The sequence below is a fragment of the Apus apus genome, chromosome 2, assembly GCF_020740795.1.
Source record: "Apus apus isolate bApuApu2 chromosome 2, bApuApu2.pri.cur, whole genome shotgun sequence".
Lineage (NCBI taxonomy): Eukaryota > Metazoa > Chordata > Aves > Apodiformes > Apodidae > Apus > Apus apus.
The window spans coordinates 144606915-144630017 of NC_067283.1; the positions used below are offsets into that span (position 1 = coordinate 144606915).

Consider the following 23103-nt stretch of genomic DNA (forward strand, 5'->3'; position numbering starts at 1 on the left):
AATCGTCTGGGAGCATTTGTAACCCGGCTGTGGAAATCCAGCTCTGTGTGACAAGGGGGAAGGATTGCATAGTGCACCCAACTACTGGCACGAACAAAGGTCTTTTGTGGCCATGCCAAATTCTCCCAACAGCAAAACTGTTACTGTTCACTGAGGGCAGCGGCTCTGCCCTGTGGCAAATCGCAGCAGCAAGGGGGACTGCCCGGGAGGAAGAGGAAGATCCTTTGGTCCTGTGATCCCCAGGGGGGGAAATGCATTTGTTTGCAATCCTGCCTAATAGGCGCCTGGAGGGACACACAATACACTGGGTACACCCCCACCTGAAGTCTCAGCTACTGCATCTCAAGGAGTTTAGTCTTATGTAGGGGGAGAGAAGATGAACCGTTCCCCACATCAGGCATTTTCCCTATAAGCAAGTACAGTTTTGAAAGGATTCCTAACTCTGTGTGTTTGGGGTTTGGTTTGGTTTTGTTTTGTTGGTTTGGGTTTTTTTTAAATAAATGTATGTATAATGTGTTATTATCATAAAGATAATACTTGATTGGGAGCTTACTTGTTGGATGACAGAATATACTAGAATGCTGGTTCAGAGGAATAATGTGCTACTTGGTGAATAGCTTCAGCTCCAAAGAACTAATAATTCTGAGCTTCAGATGGTGTAGATATCTGGAACATCAGCTAGCTTTTGGTTTCTGATGATAGACAATAGTTGGTGGCTTTTCATCCTGTATTAAATGCCTTAAATGTCCAGTAAAAGTGGGAAGAGTGTCCTGTGACCTGCAGTGAAGAGGATGCATACATATGTTTCAAAATACCTTCCTGGACTTGCTGTTTATTGTCTCCTTGCCTCTTGTGCTGAATGTGTCACACAGTTTATAGGATTATACTAAAGCAAAGTGTATTGTATGGGCGTGAGGTCTGAGTGCCTAATAACAAAAGGAGAGATAATTAAATACACTTTGAAAACAAAGTGCTGAGATAAAATTTGAAACCAATAAGAGGAAAATTATGTGCAGAGGTGATCTAAGTGGGAATTGCAGGAGATGAAGTAGAGCAGATGTAATAAAACAACTGTAGCAGGCACAGCATGTGATTATAATGGTGGAAAACAGAGTAGCTAAGCATCTTTTAGAGGGTCACTGTATCAGTATTTGACCTCAGAGCTGACCAAGGAACGGATGAAGGGATAATGCAATGCATGCTAGGAATGCTCAGTGTGTATTATCAAGAGCAGGAAAAAAGTGCCCTTGACTGAAAGAGGTGTGGCTCCTCTCTTCCAGAGCCAGAAAGAGAGAAGAGAGCAAGTAGATTTGTGCCCACAGACTTAGGATGAGGTGGGGTCATCATGAGAAAGTTTTCATCACATGAAAAAGCACCCTACAATACTCACTTTTTGCAGAATTTAGGTTAAAAAAAGACATTTGAAATCTTGAACTGTGGCATTGAAGTAAAGGAAGACCAGAAGGAACTGGTGCAACTTTGCTGGTGATGTGTTTTGCTGCAGAGGACAGAGGCTTCTCTGCCACTTGCTCTAAAGTGCACCTGGCCTAATGAGTGATTTCTGAGGGAAGGCAGATAGTTCAAACCTTTGATCTTCAGACTTTTACTTCCTCCCATAAGCCTGCTGGTGAGTGAGAGCTGTGGTGTTTTTGTGTGGTTTTGCACCTTGGTGCTTGTTTGCTGGGGCCTAATCTGCTCCGTTTTGCATGGGCTGTTAAATATTTTTAACTCACGAGCCAGGAGGTTAACCTGAATTTACTGGAGGATGGAGCAGTATCCTGTAGCACAGAAAACCTGGATGTGATTTCCAGCACTCCTGAAGATCTTAGATAAGGCCTGATTGTTTTTTGCACTGTTGCTACCCCCTCCCTTTCGGTGGCAGCAAGCTGTAAATGGACTCGGCCCTTTAACAAAGCCTCGGCCACACTCTCTTCGTGCCTTAATTGCCCACCTGAGCAATGGGGATAATAGCAGTGCTTTAATTCACAGGCCTGCTGTGAGGGTATATGTCTTAACAGCTGTAAAGCCTCCAAATACTGGGCCAGTGAGATCCTCTGATCACCACAGGTCATTAAATGTCTAAGGCAGATTTCTACATAAGGGGAAAGGACCCAGAAAAAATACCTATTTTGCAGTGGGTGTTGGAAGTCACAACATTAGGCTCCAGATGTGGAATCATATTTTTTGTGGTCTGATAAAAGGCCACTTTTGAAGCAATCTTTCCTTTAAACAAGTAGCACACAAAAAAATGTAATGTAAAATGTGTCAAGATGAGAGTGAATGTTACTTACACCAAGATCATTGAAAAGCCCCTCAACAGAACCAAGGTCACAGCAATCCAAAGCACTGCACAGGCAAGTGCTGCTTCTAGCACCTCATTCCTCTTAACCAGCAGCAGCCACCTTTCCTGCATGCTAGAACAGGAGACGTGCCCTGCTGATCTTGTACACCTGCTTTTCATCTTAGTCTTAGTTGGAAGAGTGGGCATCAGCTATGGTTGGAGGAAACTGAAATGGGTTTGAGGAAATAGGTGTATTTTCCCAGCAATACAGGCATTCATCTGTATCACTGGAGTCTCCCAAGTAGAGATCAGTGTTGGGAAACACACATGCATCATGTGCCAGCAGTTTAAGGTCATTCATCTGAATTTGGCTGGCGAGTGGGGGACACAACCTGGCCATGGGCACAGGCAGAATGGGTGTCTGCAGCATGCTGCCCCGAGCCAGCAGCAGTGCACGCATGGGTGTCTGTTTGCACCCCAAGACAGAAACATGGCATTTTGATGTGGGATGCCTGAGGTCTGCCTCCTTGGCTCATCAGGGTATTGAATTATATGAGTTAGGCCAATGGCTGAATGTTCATGTGTTTAAAATTGGAGATGTCCTGAAGCACCTCTGACATCAGATTTGTTTGATATTCTCTGGCTGAGGCTGGAGGACACTGGGTGTTTGAATGAAAATCCAGCTGGCAGTTTCCCAGGGTGGTTTGGTTTTAAGGCAGGTGTGTTGAAATTCCTGCTTCTGAAAATGTCAAGGTGAATGTTTCTGTTGCATCACTGGGCAAGCAATGAGAGTGGTGGGCTCCAAGATGCTTTTTTGTACCCCAAAAGCAGCTTTTGGGCTTCCTTGGTAGCGTCACAATAGCTCAGGACTTTCCATTCAGGAAGTGAATATTTTTAGGTGTTACAATTCTAAGCTAGACCTAATATTTTAGAACAGGAAGTTATTGTGTCCCAAAGCTTTTCCTGGCAGTGTGAAAGTTCAGACTTCATGAGCAGCATCAGTCTGGATGACTTGAGGTGATAGTCATTGAGTTCACCAAAGCAGAAATGAGTGTACAGGGAAATGGGGGCAGGAGAGAAGAATAGTGGAGTTTTGGCACGGTTAAAACCATCCTGTGGGAGGGGGATGTTATGCTAGTCTGCTTGTAGTGTTTCATCCTTTCATCTGCAGTCATCATCGGGGAACATGAAGATACACAGAGAAGCCCTTGGGGGTAGAAAGGAAAGAGGTGCAGTGACTCATCAGCGTTATAAAGCACAAACCATCTGCGTTTTTCCTAATACATTGTGAATGAGTCAAAGGGGGAGGTGTGTAGCTACAGACACACACAAGTTACTAATGTTTTGTGTTAATTGTTGAGCTCCTCTGTTTCTTTTGGGAACTCTGTAGACTCCTTCAGTGCTGCTGTTGTGTTGGATGAGTCTGCTGCAAGGGATGCTCTCCATGTTGGACAAATGGTGATGGCCAGGCAGGCCAATAGTCTGCATGTATTGCCTGTCTTGTTCAGACCTCACATCCTGGTTACATTAATTTCTTCTCCTTCTCTTTTCATTATACCTAAAACCTTCTGAGAAGGGGTGACTAAATATCTCATGGCCTCAGCCCTCGCTCCTTCCCCTCCATCAGGTTCTCTGGGTGCTTTTCTCTCTGTTTCCTGCTGTGATGGGTGTGATGTGCTGCCTGAGCCAAGACATTCAGGGCTTTAGGGGCTACTTCTTGAGAAACAAAAGGCTTTGGGTTTGTTTTTTTTTAGAAAGTTAGAGCTTATTTCTACCATTCAGCCATGCAAGAGGGGCAGCCAGAATATACATGTGACTTTTACTTTGTTTTCCCTTTGCAGTTTACCTGCAAAAGTGTTTGTGAGTGCCTTGATAATTTTACTTGAAAATAATTGACTCTCAGCTGACTAAAGGCTGGGTGCTGTGGTTCACAGAGCAGAAAACTTTGCTGAGGGAGGCCAGTGGTGTGAGAAGCACTAAAGCAGGAAAACTTGTCTACTGTTGCTTAAGTTTTGTAAGCACATGGAGTAAAGAAATCAAATATCTTGATTCTGTCATAACCCATTTTCTTCCTGCTTTGGAGGCATCATGATAATGTCCCTATTATAACAATGAATCTGAAGAGAGAGAACATATAATGATACACAGAATGCATAGCAATAAGTAAAATTTATGCAACTGTACCCCATCTAGGTGGTAGTGTCATGGAATGATGGCACAAAGGATAAAGGGGATCAGACATTACTGTTAAGATGTTTGATCTTAACAAAAAGGAAATGATTGCTTAAAAGTTGCTTAAGTGAAGAGTACTTCTTTTAACACTTCTCCCTTCCTAGAAAAATTCACTCTTTAAAAGCATACCTGAAAAGAAATTAAGCTGAATATTCAAACAGAATAAGCTATATTTTCCTGCATAAAATCAAAGGTGGCTATATGCAGGGTTTACCCACCTAGCTAAAGATAATGCCTACAGATCTTTTTTTTGTGTGTCTGTGAGTTTCTCATCTTCCCACCACATGGTGCTGGATAAAAATGCAATATGAAGAATTGCTTAAATCCAGTGACTTTAATTCGGTCCAATTATGAGGATGCAGTGAGCTGCACAGACAAGTAATTAAACTAATTAGAACGAATGTTTTTATAGTGTTTCTATTTCTCTCTTAAGAAATCTGTTGGTCTTTATTTCTCTCTTATGAACATGCAAGTACCCACCCTGGGACTAAACATACCACCAGATAATTTTGACAGAGAATGTGACTAATCATCAGAGCTCGCTGCCCCTGGAAGCCACCAGTGGAGGGCACTGGATAGAGGTTCAGCCCTCCTGCGGGTGTTGAGAACATTTTCTGATATATCCAGCTGTATTTTGCACCTTGCTTAGAAGAGGTCAGTTCATATTTTTCCTTTCCAAAGGAGAGACAGAGCCCCCAGGAGCATACCCATCAGCAACTTTCGGGTTTTGACCATGCATAGTCATAGATGCCACTGGGATTTTGGATCCCTTTCTGCTGCTGGGCATCAGTGACTGGTGGAGGACACCAGCTAAGCCATGTGTTCAGCAAGACCCAGAAGCAGGTGCCTCTGACAGAAACCCACACTATAAGGAACAAAGCTTTTCCTGGACTGCACCAACTTCAGAAACCAGTGGGAGCTGCAGTTCTTGTGTGCCAGTCGTGGTTGTACATGTGCTTCATTTCATGAGCAAGATGTGGGGTGCCAGCACTTTTTTGGGAGGAGAAAACAGTGGCTGGAAAGGAGGACAACCTGGATTTTGGCCCCACCTCAGCACCCTGGTTCTCTTCCTCCTACTCATCATTGCCCCATCCACTCCAGTGTATGTCCTCCTGGAGGGGCATCATCTCTGACTGGACCTGAGATTAAGGCCACCGTTTTGTATGGGCCAAGTGGCCATTGCTACAACATAAATATAGGTTCAGGACATGAACCAGCCTGTAAGGTGATGTTTTTCATCCTGGGTAGATGATTCTGTTATTTTTCCAGAGAGAAAAAAAAAAGCTAAAATCAGGCCTAACCCAGATTTTAGCAACTAAATTAAGCCTGCATTGAAAAAGAGAGAAAAAAATAAAATAAAATACAAGCCAGCAATTGCAGGTAAGTACTTTATAATAGACAATTCACAGCACAGGATGTTCAGTTTTCCCTTGTCTGGGAAGGGGTTGGCCACTTGCTTTCATGTGATGTACAGCACAGAAAACTCACTGTTTTTCCCACATCTTTGGCTTTGCAGCAGCATGAATGAGAACATTTTAGTACAAAAGAATAGCCTGTGAGAGGTATACTCTGAGATATACCTATTACACAGGACTGCCTGACACAACCTATTCTGGGAAAGTCTACAGAGGGGGGTGTTTCCAGAATACCTGTGTTTTCCAGAATACTTTTCTTTACCTCTACACAGTGGTCACATCGCAGCGGAGCTGTTAATGTGAAGAGGCAGCTTTCATGTGGGTTGGTTTAGGCACACTGTTCTCCAGGGTTATCTACTACTGCAGATACCTTTTGAAACCCTATTTCATCTTACTCTCAGTCCATCTTTGTCAAAACCCCTCATTTTTGTCTTATCTATTTATTTTTGCAGTCTCTAGTCAACCATACTGTAGAGGTGTAAGGCAGAGGCAGGATGTGCACTGGGTTGGCTTCTGCCCCCATTCACACACATCTTGATATCCTGTTTCACAGGATACATTGCTGGGGGAGTCAGGAATCCTGGAGGCAGTTTGGTTTGCTGATTGCCTTTGAAAGGTGTGAGAGTTAAAAGAAAGAAAAAGTATCAATTGCTGCTTCTCCATAGACAAAAAATTCATGGTCACAGCACCCTGCTTCAAACATCTGTGTGGGTTTTTTTCTAATTAGAAATGTCTACACTGACACACACAAATTGAAAATGTATAGCACTTTCAAATTTATTTTGCACGTCTGCAAAAATTATTGCTGTAGTGATTTGTATACCTCCCCATTAATTGTGTTTTATCCAGCTTACAAAGAACAGCAGAAGTGGCTGCTATGACTTAAATGCTGTTGTAAAAGCTCTGCTCTGTAGTTCACTGCTTTTCTGTGGTTTTCTTTTGCAAATCATCACAGTCCTGATCCATCATGCAGGAATTATTTGCCCTGGTTTGCTTCTGCTTATTCTCCTGCATATAATTAAGCAATATTTTAAGTGTTTTATCACAGTGGAGAGCAACAGCATTTTTTTGCTGTGCTAGCTGATGTGCTTTTTGATATTACTGTAGCAGCTGCATGCTAAAAACAGTTGTAAGGAAGGAAAAACATCACCCTAAGCATGTTATTTTTGTGCACCGTGAAATGTGTATCTCAACTCTCCTCTCATCCTTTCAAAGGTAGGAGAATAATATTACCACAGCATTAATGAATGTGAGTCCAGCAACTTTGGTAGGGAGCAGGATGATAGCTTTGCTCTGTGCTGCATACGTTTTCATTGTTGCAGCCTTCATGGGTGAAGAGTAGATGGTCATGGGGGAGTTATGATGCTGCCAAGTAACATCAATTAATTTCTGCTCTAAACTCCACGGGCATGACTTCTGGGCAGCCACACAGGTTGGAGTCAAGCATTAAAAGCAGACATGCTCCCAGAGACACCTGCTCTTGAGTCCTGGAGGAGCCAGGGACCCACAAGCTTGGGAGGTTTGAGAGGGAGGGAACCATCACTGAACCTAGCCAGAAATGAATGGACCCACTGAGATGCAGAAAAGATGCAGAAGAGATGCAGCACTGTGATGTGGTTGGTTTTATGTTCTGGGAGAGGTGGCAAATACTTCAGCTCAGGTAAAAAGTGGTGCAGGAGGTGTCTCTGCTTTAAAAGCAGTCTGTGGTGTTCACAAGGCAGTGGGCAGCCAGGCCTGGCTGGCATTTGAGGGCAGTGTTGTGACATCCTCATTGAGGTTTGCTGAGATCCACTTGCAAAGTGGGATAGTATCCAAAAAATAAGAGGGATTGAAAGACTTATTCAACAAGTCCTTTTTAGTGAGCTTCAGTTGGTGCTGAGCACCTTCTCTGTTACCATCACTGCATCCCCCAGCTGGGGAAGGAGCATGGAAAAGCTATAAGAAGTTTGTACCTTTGTAATACTAAACATCATGTTCAGACACAGGGTAGAGCTTTTGGGGGGCTAGGGAGGTTTGGGGTTCTGGGGGGTTTTTTGGTTTGGTTTGGTTTGGTTGCAAAGTCATAAATTACTGTTGCTTGTCTTGTGTATCAGAGAAGATGCTTTTCGTGGAGACTGAATTTCTGAGCAGCAAAGCAATGAAAAGCTTCCACCCTCTTTAAACATCAGCTGGCTCTTGCAAATGAAACCCCTTATATTTCTGCACTGGTTTGCAGGTATCCTTGTGGTGGAGGTTTTCCTGCAGTTCATTTTTGGATGCAGCCAGGTGTTGGGAAGCCTTTGCTAGCACAGGGCAAAGCAAATGATGAAGTGAGATTAAAAGTAAGAAAGTTTTGCTCTCTTTTTTTTTTTGGTGGTGGTGTTTTGGCTTTTGTTTCTATAAAGAAAAAAATCAAGGTATATCTGTGAAAAGTAATGATCCATTTTCACTGGATGGAGGTTCAACCTGTTTCAGCCTCTGTTGTATTACTATTTTTCTGGTGTGCTTTTTCCCTTGTTGCCAAAGTTAAGGTTTTCCTTTTTTTTTTTTTATTTGACATCCCTTCAAATTTGGTTGTCTTTGGACAGCCTTTTTCAGACTCATTTGTGTTCTGGGGTATGAGACAAGACAGACATCATCTCACCCTGTCTCTCCACTGCCCTACCACTTCCCCATCCATCACTTACAGGGATTTGGTTGATGCTTCGTGCAACTGGGCTGTGTCCCAGCTGCCATGGAAAATTCCAACTTTACCACCACCTCGGAGGAGCCTGTGTGGGAACAGCACTGCAGAAAAGGAGTTCAGTCTCTACCCAAATACTTGCTTTTTTGCGGAAGGAGAAATATCAAACTAGCTATGCACAAGGGAAAGATATCAGAGAATGAAAAGATTTCAATGTTCAGCAAGAGAAAGCTTTTTGTTTTATTTTTTTCCAGCCACTTTCTTGAGCTATACAGTTGTCTTTTCCTGCTAGAAGGTGGCATTGCTACACAGGCAAACATCTTCCAGTGCCAGCCAGGCTTAAAGGCATGGTTTATTTTCCCTGTGTGATTCCCCTCAGTTTCTCCAGTTTGGGGCCAGGCAACCAGGTAGATGATGTGTCATTTCCTCAGTTACACATGAAGTTGCCAGATTAGATACCATTTCATTCTCACATTGGATTCTCCAGAGCCCTTTTAACAGGGGTTTGAAACATCACAGGACTGTGACTGGATTATTTCATTAACTAAACAAATTCCAGAGATTAAAAAAAAAAACAGATAAGAGCCTCACTTGTAACTGCTGTGATGCACTTTTGGGGAGACAGGTTTATAAGAACATGTTGCTTCTGATCTGTACATTCCCATCCTGGATGGCTTTGCTGAAGCAAAGCAAATCAAAAGCTCTTCTTCCTGCACAGGAGCTCTCTGTGGTTTGATTTGGACCTTGTTCACAATGGCAGCTGTCTGCTCGGAGATGAGCACTTCTGTTTTTCACCTGGTTGCCTTTTGCTGCTTTGTGAGTTTGCTCATTTTAAAAAATTAATTAATTAATAAAATTAGACGGTTTTACTTGTTTCAACCTCCAGCAGCATGGCACGACAAGCAGGAGATGTGGCAGGTGAGCTGGAGGGGTGGGGTGTGCCTTCCCTCTGCATGTCCAGGGACTGCTCCTGGGGCACCCGCCAGCAGCAGCCCTGCACCCCATGTCTGTGGCCACCCCACTGCAGCAGCAGCCAAAATAGGAGGTCAGTTTTCCACGGTCTCATCTGTAATGAAACATAGACAGTGAAGCAGGCCAGCTTTAGGGATAGAGGTTGTCCTGTCCCTGGTGCAGCCCCATTTGTTGAGCACCAGCTGTGAATGTTGTCCTTGAAAGGTTGTCACGTGTGCCATGGATACAGCTCAGATGAAGTGTAGCTCGGATTCCAATCACAAGGTGCTGGCTGCTAAGCCTTGGCTGTTGCTGAGGGGTAACTTCTCTCCCCCACACCAAATTTTGGAGGTCATCACTAGTTGGATGATCAGCCATCTGCAGGTGAAATCCAGAGGTTTGTGGAATCAGTTTTGCATTTTCCTCTGTCAGCTGAGCTCCAGCAGAGTGACCTCCCAGGAGACCCAACTCTCTCCTTAGGAGCTGAAGTAGAGTCATTTAGCAGCTTTGTCAAGAGCCACACTGTTTATTTAAAGCTGTCCACTGGGACTTCTATGTTCAACTGAGCAGCTCACCTTTGAAAGCTGTGAGATGCTCTTGGTGCTTTCTCTGGTGTCCTCAGATGGGACATGGCAAATGTGCACCCTGTGGCTCCCAGAGATGCCATGTGACATTCCATCCTCCACAGCAACTGTGTATTGATTTATCCCAAGTGACACCCTTACCAAGGTCCTGGAGGAGCCATGGCTTGGAGGTCCCAGTAAATTCTCCTCACTCACCAAAATGTTGGGTCTTGTTTCCTCCCCCTCTTTTCAGGACACAGATTGAAGTGACAAAGATGATCTCTGACTGGTCATGGTCTTCCCCTGCTTCCCAAAACTGCATGTGTTGGACTGAACCTTACTTGGTTTGTTACTGACCCTCCAAAAAGAAACATTTCACTTGGATTTGATTTATACAGGGATTAATTATCCTTATGTGGCAGAAAAACTATTCGGAGTGTGGAGTTACCAAGCAGTAATTAGAAATACAGAAAAACACTCTGTAGAATAGGACATGCAAGAGAAACAGAAGGAACAAACTGTACAATTTTCTAGTAAAACTGTAGCAGGCAGAAGTTTTCATCCATCTACCCATTTATATCTGTTTTGGAGGGACCTTGCCCTTCTTATGTATCAGAGCATCTTTGCTTGGGTCTGATCCCTATGTTATCATGAGACATGGGAGCTCAGCCCAGCAACCTAATGTGGCACAGAACTCACTGAGCTTCCAGAGATTGGGGAATTCAAAACTTATAGTCTGACTTTTAAGAAATCTTTGGTTGATTCAAAGATATAACCTAGCTGTTTCTCATTCTCCACTGTCTCCCATCCCATTCCTATATCTTTTTTGGTTTTATCTCTTTCTTCCTTGGGAGGGGGGTGGTATTCAGTGAAATATAAGTGGGCCTTGCTCTGTCTTTGATGTCTTTTTATTTTTCTTCCTTCTACTGATCTTGCCACATGACTTTTGCAGAAGGTCATTCACCAGAAAAGGAGCAGACCATTAGGTGCAGCTGTGTCTGGGAGAGAGAACAAGCCACAGAGGAGTATCCTGGGAGTCGTGGCTGCATCCTCATCTCCTCCACCCATTCCCAGGGCGCTACTTTGTATCTCCCCTCATCCATGAAAATCAGTCACAAGTGCAGTGAGGTCTGCAGTGTAGAGTGAGGTGATCCGACCACCTTCACCTTATTTCCAGCAACAGCCAGGCTAACACAGCCCATTCTGCTCCTTTCTCACATCTTTTTGTCCATTTCAGTCAGGTTTGTTACAAAGGAAGAAGCTTCAAAGATAACTTATTCTCTGCAGGCATCATTAAAAATGGGTGGCCAGGAAGATGGGCCTTTGGACAGTTGCATGTTTATCTCTAACTTCTGATTCTGTCTGCAGTGGGACACAAGCCACAGATCACAGCCAAAATACTCTGCAGGAGGACAAGTATGAGGGGAATTTGAAGGGAATTTTGAAGGAATATGTGGAAATAACAGAGAATATTCAGTGTAATCCAGTTTAAAGGTTAGACAGCACAAATCTGTATAAAACCAGGCACCATTTCCTCCACTGTTCATCTGCTTGTTTTATTATTAAAAGGGGAAGAAAAAAAAAAAAAAAAAAAGCAGAAAAAGAGATGTTGGCTCAGAGGTGCTTGCTTTGAGGAATGATGATGATAATGTTGGTGGTCCCAGGTTAGAGCAAAATGACACCGTGTCATTCTGACTGAGCCAGATGCTTGAGGCAGAGCCATAAGCACATGGGCAGCCCCATCCCCCCTCCATGGAGCTGAGCAGAGATGCCCCATTTTCCAGATAAATGCCTGAAGCTTAAATGCACCCTTGAAAGTCAATCAGCTGCTCCAGCACTGCACTGAAATGGAGCAAGTATGTGCAAGCATCCCCGGTCTCCAGCAGGGCTGGGAGGTGTGGAGGTGATGGTGAATGCAGAGCACTGGATGGTCACCCTGGCACATCTGCAGTGTAACAAGGTGTACACAGAATCTCCTCCATGCTCTGTGTTTAGTGCTTCACAGCTTGCATTTCACAAGAAGGTGCTTCGTGGAGAATTTGGGTATGAAGCGTTTCATATATGGAGAGTTGCTTCATGCTGAGTTTTGAGTACATGGAGCTCGAACTGCCATCATGACTCTTTATTTCCCAGTTGGAGCTGCTTCCTCTGGCATTTAGAGTTGCTGTATATACAGGAGTGGTATGACCTGTGATGGGCAGGGTAGCAGAAATACACTCTAGAGACTTGCAGAGTATTCATCAGCTGCAAACAGAACTGAGAAGTGAGCAGGTGCTTTTACAGCAACTATTTCTGGCTCTCATGCCAACGTGCAAGAGAGAGTTTGAGGTGGTTACGGACTGTCTGCTCATGTTGGGTGTGGTCAGATGTAGCTGCAGTGGGATTTTATCTTGTTTGATCTGTACATCTGCTGGGCACTGGATGCAGCTTATTAGGTACAAGTTTCACAATGAGAAAATCTGTGTTTGGTTAGACATGAGATCATTGAACCACAGAATGGTTTGGTTTGGAAGGAACCTCTGAAGATCACCTAGTCCAAACCCTCTGGCATGGCAGGGACATCTGTCATTAGATCTTCATCTAATACACTTCTACAAAAATCAATGCAGGTCATGCTCCTGCATGTCCACTTTCCATCTTCCTCCTGTTTGTAAACCCTGGTGTCTTACCCTGCTCATCCTAAGGACTCCTTGTCTGTAGAAAAGTTTTGGGTCTTTTTCATTGGGCCTGGATGTATTACAAATCCAAAACTTGTCTGATTGTGAAGAGTAGCAAATTCAAGTTAAGCATTGGTTAGAAAAGTCATCTTCTCAAACAGGAAATTGACATCAGTTTGTTTTCATTGATGTCTGTTATGACAGTTAAATTCCACTCCTTCCATGCATCCCAATGAGTGCAGGTAGATCATGAAACAGCTGCTGTGGTTTTCCTTTGTGGTTGTGCTGACTGATGTTGACCTCAGAACCTTTTAAAAATGTGTTTTACAGATTTCTTACATTTGGGAACTTCCAAAACCACTTCAACATAGGAATCTTGCTTAAAAACTGGTATTTTTTCTTTTATTCTCTAGGCAGTGATATGCACATATCAGGATTTGATAGGAATATCAGCAGGGTCACAGGAAGGCATCTTTTTTAAAAGGGATCTAAGAGCTTCTGTGACCTTTGCTAGCTACATCTGTCAATACTGAGTGAAAAGTGGTATTTTAAGGAAGCTTTGTTCCAGAAAAGACTTGATAGGCCTCCATAGATCTGCTGCAGTTTCTTTGAACCCACCTCCTGTCAAGACACAGACCTTTGAAAATGTTGATTTCAATTAACTCTTCTTTCTGTCTTTACTTTTGTTGATTTCAATTAACACTTCTTTCTGTCTTTACTTTTACAACCAAGGCAGACCCAATAGTTTTATTTAGAAATTACCCATCATTAGTAACCACAATCATTTAGTAGACATATTTACAAGGTAAGTGACAGTGGGAAGTAATTAAGTTTAATATAAATCACACTCAATTTCAAACCTTCAGGCTTCAAAATAATAATTAATAGAAACTGCAGCTTCTATAAAAAGAAGCAGTATTTATAGAAGCATCTTCTTTCTTTTCCAGCTAAACACATTGAGTTTAGTGGATATTAAAATCCTCTCTCTGTTAATTTTACTTGTTTCAAAGCCATTTTCTACCTGTGGCACACTTCATTGTGAATTACCCATTGCTTTTATGCTTTATGGGGAGATTTCTGACTCTTAAGTTGATGACAAAGGGGAGAAAGAGTTCAGCATTGTCCAAAATGGCCTTGTAAAAGGACATATATTGTGCTGTGGCTTTCTGCTAGATCTGTGTTTTACAGATAAGTGCCTAACAATGTGTACTTTGTTTCACAGGTGTCATGCAGCTGACAGGTCTACTGGCGGAGCTGATGGTCACAGCCAGGGTGGAAATTCTTCATTAAACAAAACAGAGTAAAGTAATCAAGGAAGGTTGGAGTTGTTTGCAAGATCTATTGAGTTGATCGCCCACCCTGTCAAAAAAAAAAGTCACCACTTGGGACAACAGCCCACTGCCAGGGGCTGCCATGGCTAGCAAAAGAAAGTCAACCACGCCCTGTATGGTGAGAGCTTCTGAAGTCACAGAGCAGGAAGGTGCTGAGGGCGCAGAGGCTCCTAAAGAGAAGGGGGCTGGCACCCTGCAGCAGGACTCTAAGAAAAGTTGGCCTTCAGAAAGCTCTGTCAAAGACTGCGAAGTGGTTGAGGCAAAGCCCCCAACTGAAAATCCCTCTAAGAAGCCCCAGGGTGGTTATGAGTGTAAATACTGCCCTTACTCAACACAAAATTTAAATGAATTTACAGAGCATGTTGACACTCAGCACCCAAATGTCATTCTCAACCCCCTCTACGTCTGTGCTGAATGCAACTTCACAACCAAAAAATACGATTCTTTATCTGACCACAACACAAAATACCACCCAGGAGAGACTAACTTTAAACTGAAATTAATTAAACGCAATAATCAGACTGTTTTGGAGCAGTCCATTGAGGCCACTGCAAACAATGTCACTGTCGCAAGTGGTGGGCTAGAAAATGCAGAGTGTGATGATTCCCTTCATGGGGGAATTAGTGCAAGTAAAACACCAGTGATGAAACTGGGAAAGCCTAAAGGGGAAACCAAGAAGGGTCCCAAAAAGCCAGAAGAGGGAGTTACAGAAAACCATATGGATGGTGCTCTCCCCCGCATCATAACTGAAGCCACTGAAGCTATTGCTTGTATAAATGGAGACCTTCTCCATGATGTCTTAGCCCACGTTATGCCCTCTGTACAGCTACCACCAAATATTAACCTTGTCCCCAAGGTCCCGGTACCTCTGAACAGTACCAAATACAACTCTGCACTGGACACTAATGCAACCATGATCAACTCCTTTAATAAATTTCCTTACCCAACACAAGCAGAATTGTCGTGGTTGACAGCAGCATCCAAACATCCAGAAGAACAAATCCGAATCTGGTTTGCTACGCAACGTTTGAAGCATGGCATAAGTTGGTCTCCTGAAGAAGTGGAGGAGGCAAGAAAGAAGATGTTCAATGGCACTATCCAGGCAGTTCCCCAAACAATCACCGTCTTGCCAGCTCCTTTGACAACTGCAAAAATGCCCCAGCCCATCATCCAGACAGCTTTGCCTTGTCAGATACTGGGCCAGACCGGTCTGGTTTTGACTCCAGTGTCAAATGGTTCAACAGTTTCCTGCTCACCAATTACACTTGCTGTTGCCCCAAACCAGGGGCAAAAGAGGACAATACAGACCTTATCAAGTGCCCCAGAGGCCAAGCGTCCTCACGTAGTTCAGGTGCCTGAGATTCCTGCCAAGTTGACTGCTGTACCACTGACACCTGCCAGTGAGCGAAAAAAGACAAAGGAGCAGATAGCAGAACTGAAGGCCAGTTTCATGGCAAGCCAGTTTCCTGATGATGCAGAAGTCTACCGGCTGATAGAGGCCACAGGTCTCTCCAGGAGCGAGATCAAGAAGTGGTTCAGTGACCACAGGTACAGAAGTCAAAAGGGTGTTGTGCATATCCCTGGCGATGCTTTAGGGAAAGATCAAATAGCACCTTCAGCTGGTCGGCACAGCCGTTCGTTTCACCCATACACAGATTTTACTTCCCAGAGATTCAAAGAGAAATCCCAAGAGCAGCTTAAGGCCCTTGAGGAGAGTTTCCTAAGGAGCTCTTTTCCTACCCAAGGAGAATTGGATAGGCTTCGAGTGGAGACTAAGCTGAGCAGGAGAGAGATAGATTCATGGTTCTCTGAGCGAAGAAAGATAAGGGACAGCATGGAGCAAGCTGTCTTGGATTCAATGGGATCATACAGAAAAACTAAAGAACAAGGAACTCCCAACGGTGCAATAAGCCAGACAGAACTGCTGACTAGCTCCCAGCTCCCTGGTGCTTTATCTGGGTCCTCCACCACGTTTAAGAAAAACCAAGAACAGATTCATCTACTGAAAAGCACATTTGCAAGGACCCAGTGGCCATCGCCCCAGGAGTATGACCAGTTAGCATCTCAGACTGGGCTGACAAGAACTGAAATAGTTCGCTGGTTCAAAGAGAACAGGTCTTCGCTAAGAACAGGGTCACTTAAATGGATTGACCAGTACCAGCAGCAGCACGTTCTTGATGGTCATAATGAGCAAAGCCAGAAAAAGGGATCAAAGAACACTGAGAGTCCAAAGAATGGTAACGAGGTATCTCGGCAGCATTACCAGGAGCATAAAAAACTGAATGAAGAGAATGGGGGGAAGCTAGTGGTGAGAGCAAAAAGAGACTGTGAACCACTGAAAGAGTCTTTGTTGGGGAATCAAGCAGAGGGTACAGACAAGTTGGAGTGTAACAGCCATGGCAGCGAGGAGAATGAGGAGCCAGCAGAGGTCAACTGGGTGGAGGTGACAGTGGGTGAGGATGACGCTGCCTCGGACTGTACGGACAGCTGGAGCCACACAGCACCTGAAGGCCAGGCAGAGCTGGCAGACTTTGACTCTGAAAGTATATCTGGAGAAAATTCCCATGTATAGACAGGTAATGCTGGTGGGGCCCTGTTTCTCTGAGCCTGCATTTGTCTGGGTGTGCTTCCAGCATCCCGTTGCCCCTCTTCAGTATAAAGTCCTGGAGCCTATCCCTGCTGGATCCTTGTGCCTGCTGGATGCCTGAACACAGGGGAGACCCATCCTGGTTGTAAATTAAAGCAGCTGCGTGTTAGGGAGGGGTTAGTGCTGTTTGACTTGTTTCTTGTCTCCTTGTGGATCAAGTCCTGGGTAAGGGACGTTTGGGTCTGTTTTTTTAATGGAAATAAGTGATTAAACCTTAAACTTTCTGCCTTTTAACAACCTTTGTAACATCTGCAGGGCTTGATGTGAAACATCCAGTTGAGCCACACAAGGAAATAGTTGGAATGGTAGTTGCTTACAGATCATTGATCTCCTGTGAACAGAGGCTGTGCCTGTTTTTGCACCTCAGGTCCTTTGCAGCATCCTGCCCTGCTCAGAATAAAAGGTTACTGGGGGAAGGGCCTAGGACAAAGATGCTTCTTTATGCAACAGCAAGTTGGGGGGGGGGGGGGGTTAAGTTGTGGGGCCTGAAGTGGTTCATGCAAATATGCCTCTTCCTCTTGCAGGTGAGAACTATTTCCATCCTGGCTTTGTTCCGCTTGCTCACTCTAAAGGCTTAGGAAATGCCCCAGACTAAGCTCTGTGGGTGTTTTAGCAGCTTTCCTTCACAGGATCTTGAATTTAAAAGCAACCTACAGGGCTTTTCTCTAAGGACGGCTTTATATGATCTTTTCACAATGTAGAAAGACGTGTTATTTGGAAACCTGAAGCCTGCTTCTGATCACAGTTGCACAGGTATAAACCTGGAGCAAGCACCGTCAGCATTTCTTGGCTTGCATGTTGAATCGAGTTCACTGGAGCCTGTAACATTTTGTGCTCAGTAAAACAGAATATCTCCCCTAAAGCCAGACTTTATCCCACAGAAAGCTGAGCACCCTGCGTTAGCAACTGCAGTGTGAGAACACCTATTTTAAAGGATGTGTAGCTTCCTGGTTTCTAATAAGTACAATACGTTGCACAGTTTCTTTTTAAAAGATATGTTGGATTAAAAAAAAGTATAAAAAATTAAAAAGGAAATACAAGAGCCAGGGTGGATAAAAGCCCTTCCACGCTTGCACAGAAGGCTTTTACTATTGCAGCTGGCAGTATTTGAACTGAATTACTATCTCCTGCAGAGATGCAGTTTCTCTTAGCAGGCTCTGTTGGCTAGTCTAGACCCCTGCACTTTCTCCTTGTCCAATACTTGTCCAAAAGTCTCCTGGAAATTTTGTCTGAGTTGAAAAGAGAAATGCTGCAGTGGTTTTACTTTGAATTGTACTGGCTAATTTTGAGAAACATTATCGCAGCTTTTGGATCAGAATGTATCTCAAAGCTCCAGTCTGCAATGCGAGGCAGGCCCTGCATTATGCTTGCAGAAGTTGGTAATTAGGGATGTCAGGAGTAGGTTGTGTTACCTGGGTGGCAATGGCAGAGTTTGAAGGAGGAAGGATATGGGAATATCAGCCAGAGGCACACTGGGGTGCCACTGTTGTGCAGCCACATAAGAAAGGAGAGCCAGGATCTGGTCTGCTCTTGTACCATGAAATCAAGCTCTGCAACAACCCTCTTCCAGCAATGTAGGTTTGGGACCTGCATTTCTGTGCTTGTGTGGGAAACACACTTGTGAACAGTGTAGAGTAGGTTGAGGTGAATCTCCTGCCTTTGTGCCCTGGCACAGCTGCTGACCATAAAGCTCCAGGGCTGTGGAGGTGCTCAAGTGTTATCAGAGAGGAATTTTAGTAAGAACTTTGATCTCAGTTAAACATTTGTGGGATTATCCTTTTGATGAGGAGCTTTCCTGTGGCTGGTTGTAAAACACACTTACTGAAAAGAGATGCACTTGTGCAAAGCCTCTGCTAGCAACGCTGTGCAGTAAGATCAGAGGACCATTTTGTCTTCTGCACTGTGACTGTTTCTCAGCATGCTGGCCTAGGGACTTGCAAAAACCCGAAGTCTTTTTCATTTTCCTGTATTTTCCCTATAAGTCTCAGCCCAGAACCACAAGTGTCTGCTCTGAGACATTATCACAGGTGTTGTGACACAAAAGCTGGAAGCTTTATACCCCATACTGATGGGACCTGTGGAAAAATCCCACCTACTGGCTAGCTCCTTTTTCCTTCAGGATAAGCTTTCACTCTTGCCTTTGTGATGTCTATCTTAACATAATTTTTAACTTAAACTTTGGTGTTAAATTAAGAAGGTGTTATCTCAGGTGACATCCAGGGTATGACTCAAAAGCAAAGATTGCATAAGACCTGACAGAGAGTTTGTTTCTGCCTGTTGTCATATAAAAGTCTGATTTTTCCTAACATCATACTCCTTGGTGCACTAAAGGAGTCAGGTTGCTGTCCTGGCCACATGTAAGAGGCAGAGTGAAGAGTTGACAAAGGACTTCTCCTCCACTTGACTCTCACACAGCCACAGTCGTGTGAAAATTTCACTGCTGAACCCTGTGTCGGGCAGAAACACACTTCTTTCATATTCATACTGCTGCTATTTTCTCAGCTTGGTGTATGTAGTTTAAACTGAACATTCCTCAGTGACTGATCTCTGTGTTCCTCTTGTGTGTGGCTTCTGTAAAACCTGAGCTCTTCCATACCATCTCAGTCACTCTCCATTCCAGTGTGTGGCTTTAGGAGGTTTTGAAACTAATATGGAGCATTTGTGTCACAGCCTAGACAGAACTTTACACCTTAGAAAATTGCATTTTTCAAAACTGACTTGTGTTCAGCAGATTCTGCTGGATTTAGCAGGATTCACACCAGGCTCTGAAATACCATCCCTGGACTAGGGGATGGTATACTCGGTCTGTATCTGAAGCTTTTGGCAAGTTGGGTTTATTCCACAGAGCAGGTCACATTTCCTGAACAGCGAGGCTGGGAGACCTGTCCCATGGGATATCAGGACCTGCAAGATGTTGAGTGTCTGCTGGTGGGTACACTAAAGCCATCACTGAAAATGCTCCCTTTGCTGTGTAATAAAGCCTCTGGTAACAAAGCCCAACTGCTCTATCAAGTGAATACTTTAGCTCCCTTGCCATCAATAGAGATAGGCCTGCCTTCCAACAGCATGGGTCAAAATTAGGTCTGTTGTCCCCACTTGCACAAGCCTGACAAACAGAAACTGGTTCTAAATTAAATACAGCAAATTGCAGCTCAGACATGAGAGCAGGACCAGAGCGTGCCAGCGTGGTTGGCAGCTACTGCTGGCTTTCTTCACAGCATTGTCTCCCCTTGGGGTTTTTCCAAGATCAGTATTTCCTCAGCCCAGAGCTTTTGGTTTGCTCTCAGAAGCACACTTTTTTTTCCCCACCGCCACCTTCTGTACCGTAAACTTTCTTCTTTAGAGTTGTCTCATGACTTCCATGTTGAGCTTGAACCACACATGACATGGGCATCAAAGTCCAGGCTCACAGTGGGAGTGAGGTAGGGGGACATCCCAGAAGATGCATGCCCTGGCTCTTGATGACTGTGACCTCTGCTCTGTGGAGATGTGCCAAAGGAAAACCATGTCTGGGAATTGCACATCAGAAAAAGAAAAAAAAAAAAAGAAGAAAAAAAAAAAAAGGCTCCAAAGGAAGTCACTCCTTGCTTCTGCTGTGTGCATTGTACTGGGGATCAGAGGTGGTCTTGGGTCCTCTGGAATCTCCAGCCCCTGCAGGTGATAAGATCATTCGGTGCTGGTGGCCCAGTGCATTCCTCAGTGCTTGAAACTGGTAAAAGTGCACAGCACTGGGGTCTCCCTCCCTGTCTGTCCAATTTCTCATTTATTTTGTGGTTTGGGTTTTCACCCATAAAGCTTGCCCTAGTGCCTGGTACTGGGGTTGGGCCTCAAGGCACCATCCTGAAGCCAGTGCAGGATTGACCTGTGGCTTTTCCAGAACTCTAAGCACCTAAATCACCCTAAAGTAGTTTGGGGAGCAAGGCTGAAGCATGGAGGACTTGCCATTTCCCCTGCAACCAGTGGAAGCAAAACCCAACGCAGCAATTAAAATTTTCCAAGGAGTTAGGAGAAGCAGGGGCTGTTGTTCTTGGAAAGGTCGCAGGCACTGGGAGGAATTTTGCCTTTGGTGTTGGTGCAATCCCGTGCCCTTTTACTGGGCTCAACTACATTGCTTTCTGCATTGCAGATGCCAGACAGAGCTTACTGCTTTTGTGGGAAATAACAGACCTGGTAGCAACATTCATAAGAGGTGTGAAATCCTGGGTTAGCTCAGGTTTGGGTAAGCACTGCTGCCAGCTGGGGGAGGAGGCTGGTGCAGGAAAGCTGCCGGGGGCTGCTGCCGGCAGCTCCAGCCTGAGTGGGTGCTGGCACCTCTGCATGTTTACACCTCAGAGGGGAAAAAAAATATGCCAAACATAATCCCTGTCGTGAAGTCTTGGCTCTGTGCTGGGAACTGGGGATATGTGTAGGTGGGTGAGTATTTGAAGCTTGGGTTTTTTTGGGGTTATTTTTTAACCTCTGGTCTGTGGTGCAGTCTTTTAAGTAGGTGCAGGAATCGTAGCAGAGCCAGGGAGCTGCTCTGCAGAGCACAGGCACGTGCAGTTTTTTCCCATTGTCTTGCACTTTGTACAATTATTTCCTAAAATAATGAGGAGGGAAAAAAAATATATTTAATGAAAAGATTTACTGGGGAAGAAAGGCCTGAAGCCTTCTTGCTTTTAGCACCATCTGTCCTGTGGTCACAAGGTAGCGGCCCTCAACCCTTGTGCACCTTGTCTTTGAGCCAGTGTGTAAAAGCAGTGAGGGATGGGCAGCGTGCCTGGGGGTTATCAGCTGGGTGTTACAAGCAACAAAAATCCAGCACCCTACTGCAGCATCAGGCCCTGATAGGTGTAGACTTCAGGTTCATACAAAATCCAGTGTTGTTGTGTCTGCAGGGATGTGAACGGGATGCTGTGTTAGTTGGCAGCTATATAGTTGCTCACAGGGCCTTCAAAAATGATTTGCTTTTCCTTTTATAATTTTTAAAATTTAAAAATGTTTCCATTTTTGCAGGGGTACTCCTGAGCTGCACTGCCCTGACATTGAAGGGGAAATGCTGTCTGAAAATAGAAGAAAGCTCTATTTTCCTGCCTGGGGTGAGAAAGTGAGTTGTGACTCCAAGTCTCGGCCTGCGCTTGCAGAGGCACAGCAAGAAATACCCTCGTGGAGCATCATCATGGGATCATTTATAGTGCCAAAGTCCTACTACTGCATTAAAAAGAGAAGAAAGAAAGAGGAAAGGGCCCTTGTACATAGGTTTCTCCTTAGCTTCTCTCCCACTGACTTTCCTGCCCAGCCTCTGCCTCTACTGGAACAGATTTGTACAATGTGGAAATTTTGTTAACTTTTTAATAGGTGCAAGTTATTCTTGCATATAATGTCATTGCAAAATCTGGGGGTTGGCTTGGGGAAGGGAAGTGTTTTTTGTGGGGAAGGGAGAGAAGATTTTTTTCCTGAAGTGTTTTAGGACAGATTTGCAATCTTTTGGAGTCTCAGTGTGGATCAACATCTGAGCCTAGATCTCCACCCCGGTTTACATTTCAGGCCACTTAAACACTTTACGGGGTTGGGGAGGGTCCTTCTGGAGTGGTTAGAGTTTGGGTTTTTTTCTTGTTGTTTTGACTTTTTTGTTTTGTTTTATGGCCACCTGCTACTGGTTGAAGTATTTAAATCTCTGTTTTTCTGTGCTCCTACAAGGCGAATCTTCTCCAGCTTCTGTACTTCATTTTTCACAAGTCAGGCCCAGCTGTGGGTCTCTGAAGATTTGGCTAGAATGCCATTTTTGTTTTGTTTTGTTTTTTAGCACTTTTTGTTTAAACATGCAGTACAACCCCCGAGGGGTTGGAGTGAGGAAACTGAGATGCTTCATAATCTGAATTTTTTGTGTTTCTCCAGCTGGTACAACAATGGACACCATGACCAAGAGTCTGCCCTCCAGCTTTAGATGTTGTAGTGCACAACAGAAATTTCTGATTAACCTTTGCCACTAAATTTTTAGTTCAATCCTAGGTTCCTGAGTGCACTTTTTATTCAAGTACTGCTAATTTGGTTTTGTGTGGGAGTGTCTGTCCGTGCACATGTGAGGAGCAGGAGAAGGGAGAGCAGGAGTGCGGTTGCAAATGTGAGTGGATGCAAGAGCCATTCAGTGTGTTCCTCTGATGAGTTGGGTTTGGGAAACTTACCACCTTTCAGTACACTGCACAAATATGATGCTAGGGAGTTTGAATAAATACAACTTTTCTAACTTGTTGCTCATTTGTTGTAACCCAATAAAACAAAGGCTAAACATTTTTGTAACCTTTTTCTCATCTCTTTTTGTTTGTTTGTTTTATTTCTTTTTTTCTGTTTAAAGCCCAAACTCAGCTGCCAGCAGCTGTCGTTG

General features: G+C 44.2%; 1 protein-coding gene across 6 annotated transcripts in view; it reads left to right on the forward strand.

The window, feature by feature from the left end:
• ZHX2 (zinc fingers and homeoboxes 2) overlaps positions 1-23022 on the forward strand; it is a 75132-nt gene extending 52110 nt beyond the window's left edge. For 4 of the 6 annotated variants that reach the window (XM_051611442.1, XM_051611441.1, XM_051611440.1 and 1 more), the window contains 2 exons: positions 13984-16668; positions 21735-23022. In XM_051611442.1, the coding sequence (XP_051467402.1) occupies positions 14175-16664 (2490 nt within the window). In that variant the 5' untranslated portion in view covers positions 13984-14174 and the 3' untranslated portion in view covers positions 16665-16668; positions 21735-23022. Of the gene's footprint in view, positions 1-8237; positions 8250-13983; positions 16905-21734 lie in introns of those variants that run through there. The other 2 variants (XM_051611444.1, XR_007888683.1) reach the window with 2 other exon arrangements.
• Positions 23023-23103: the final 81 nt, after the last annotated feature.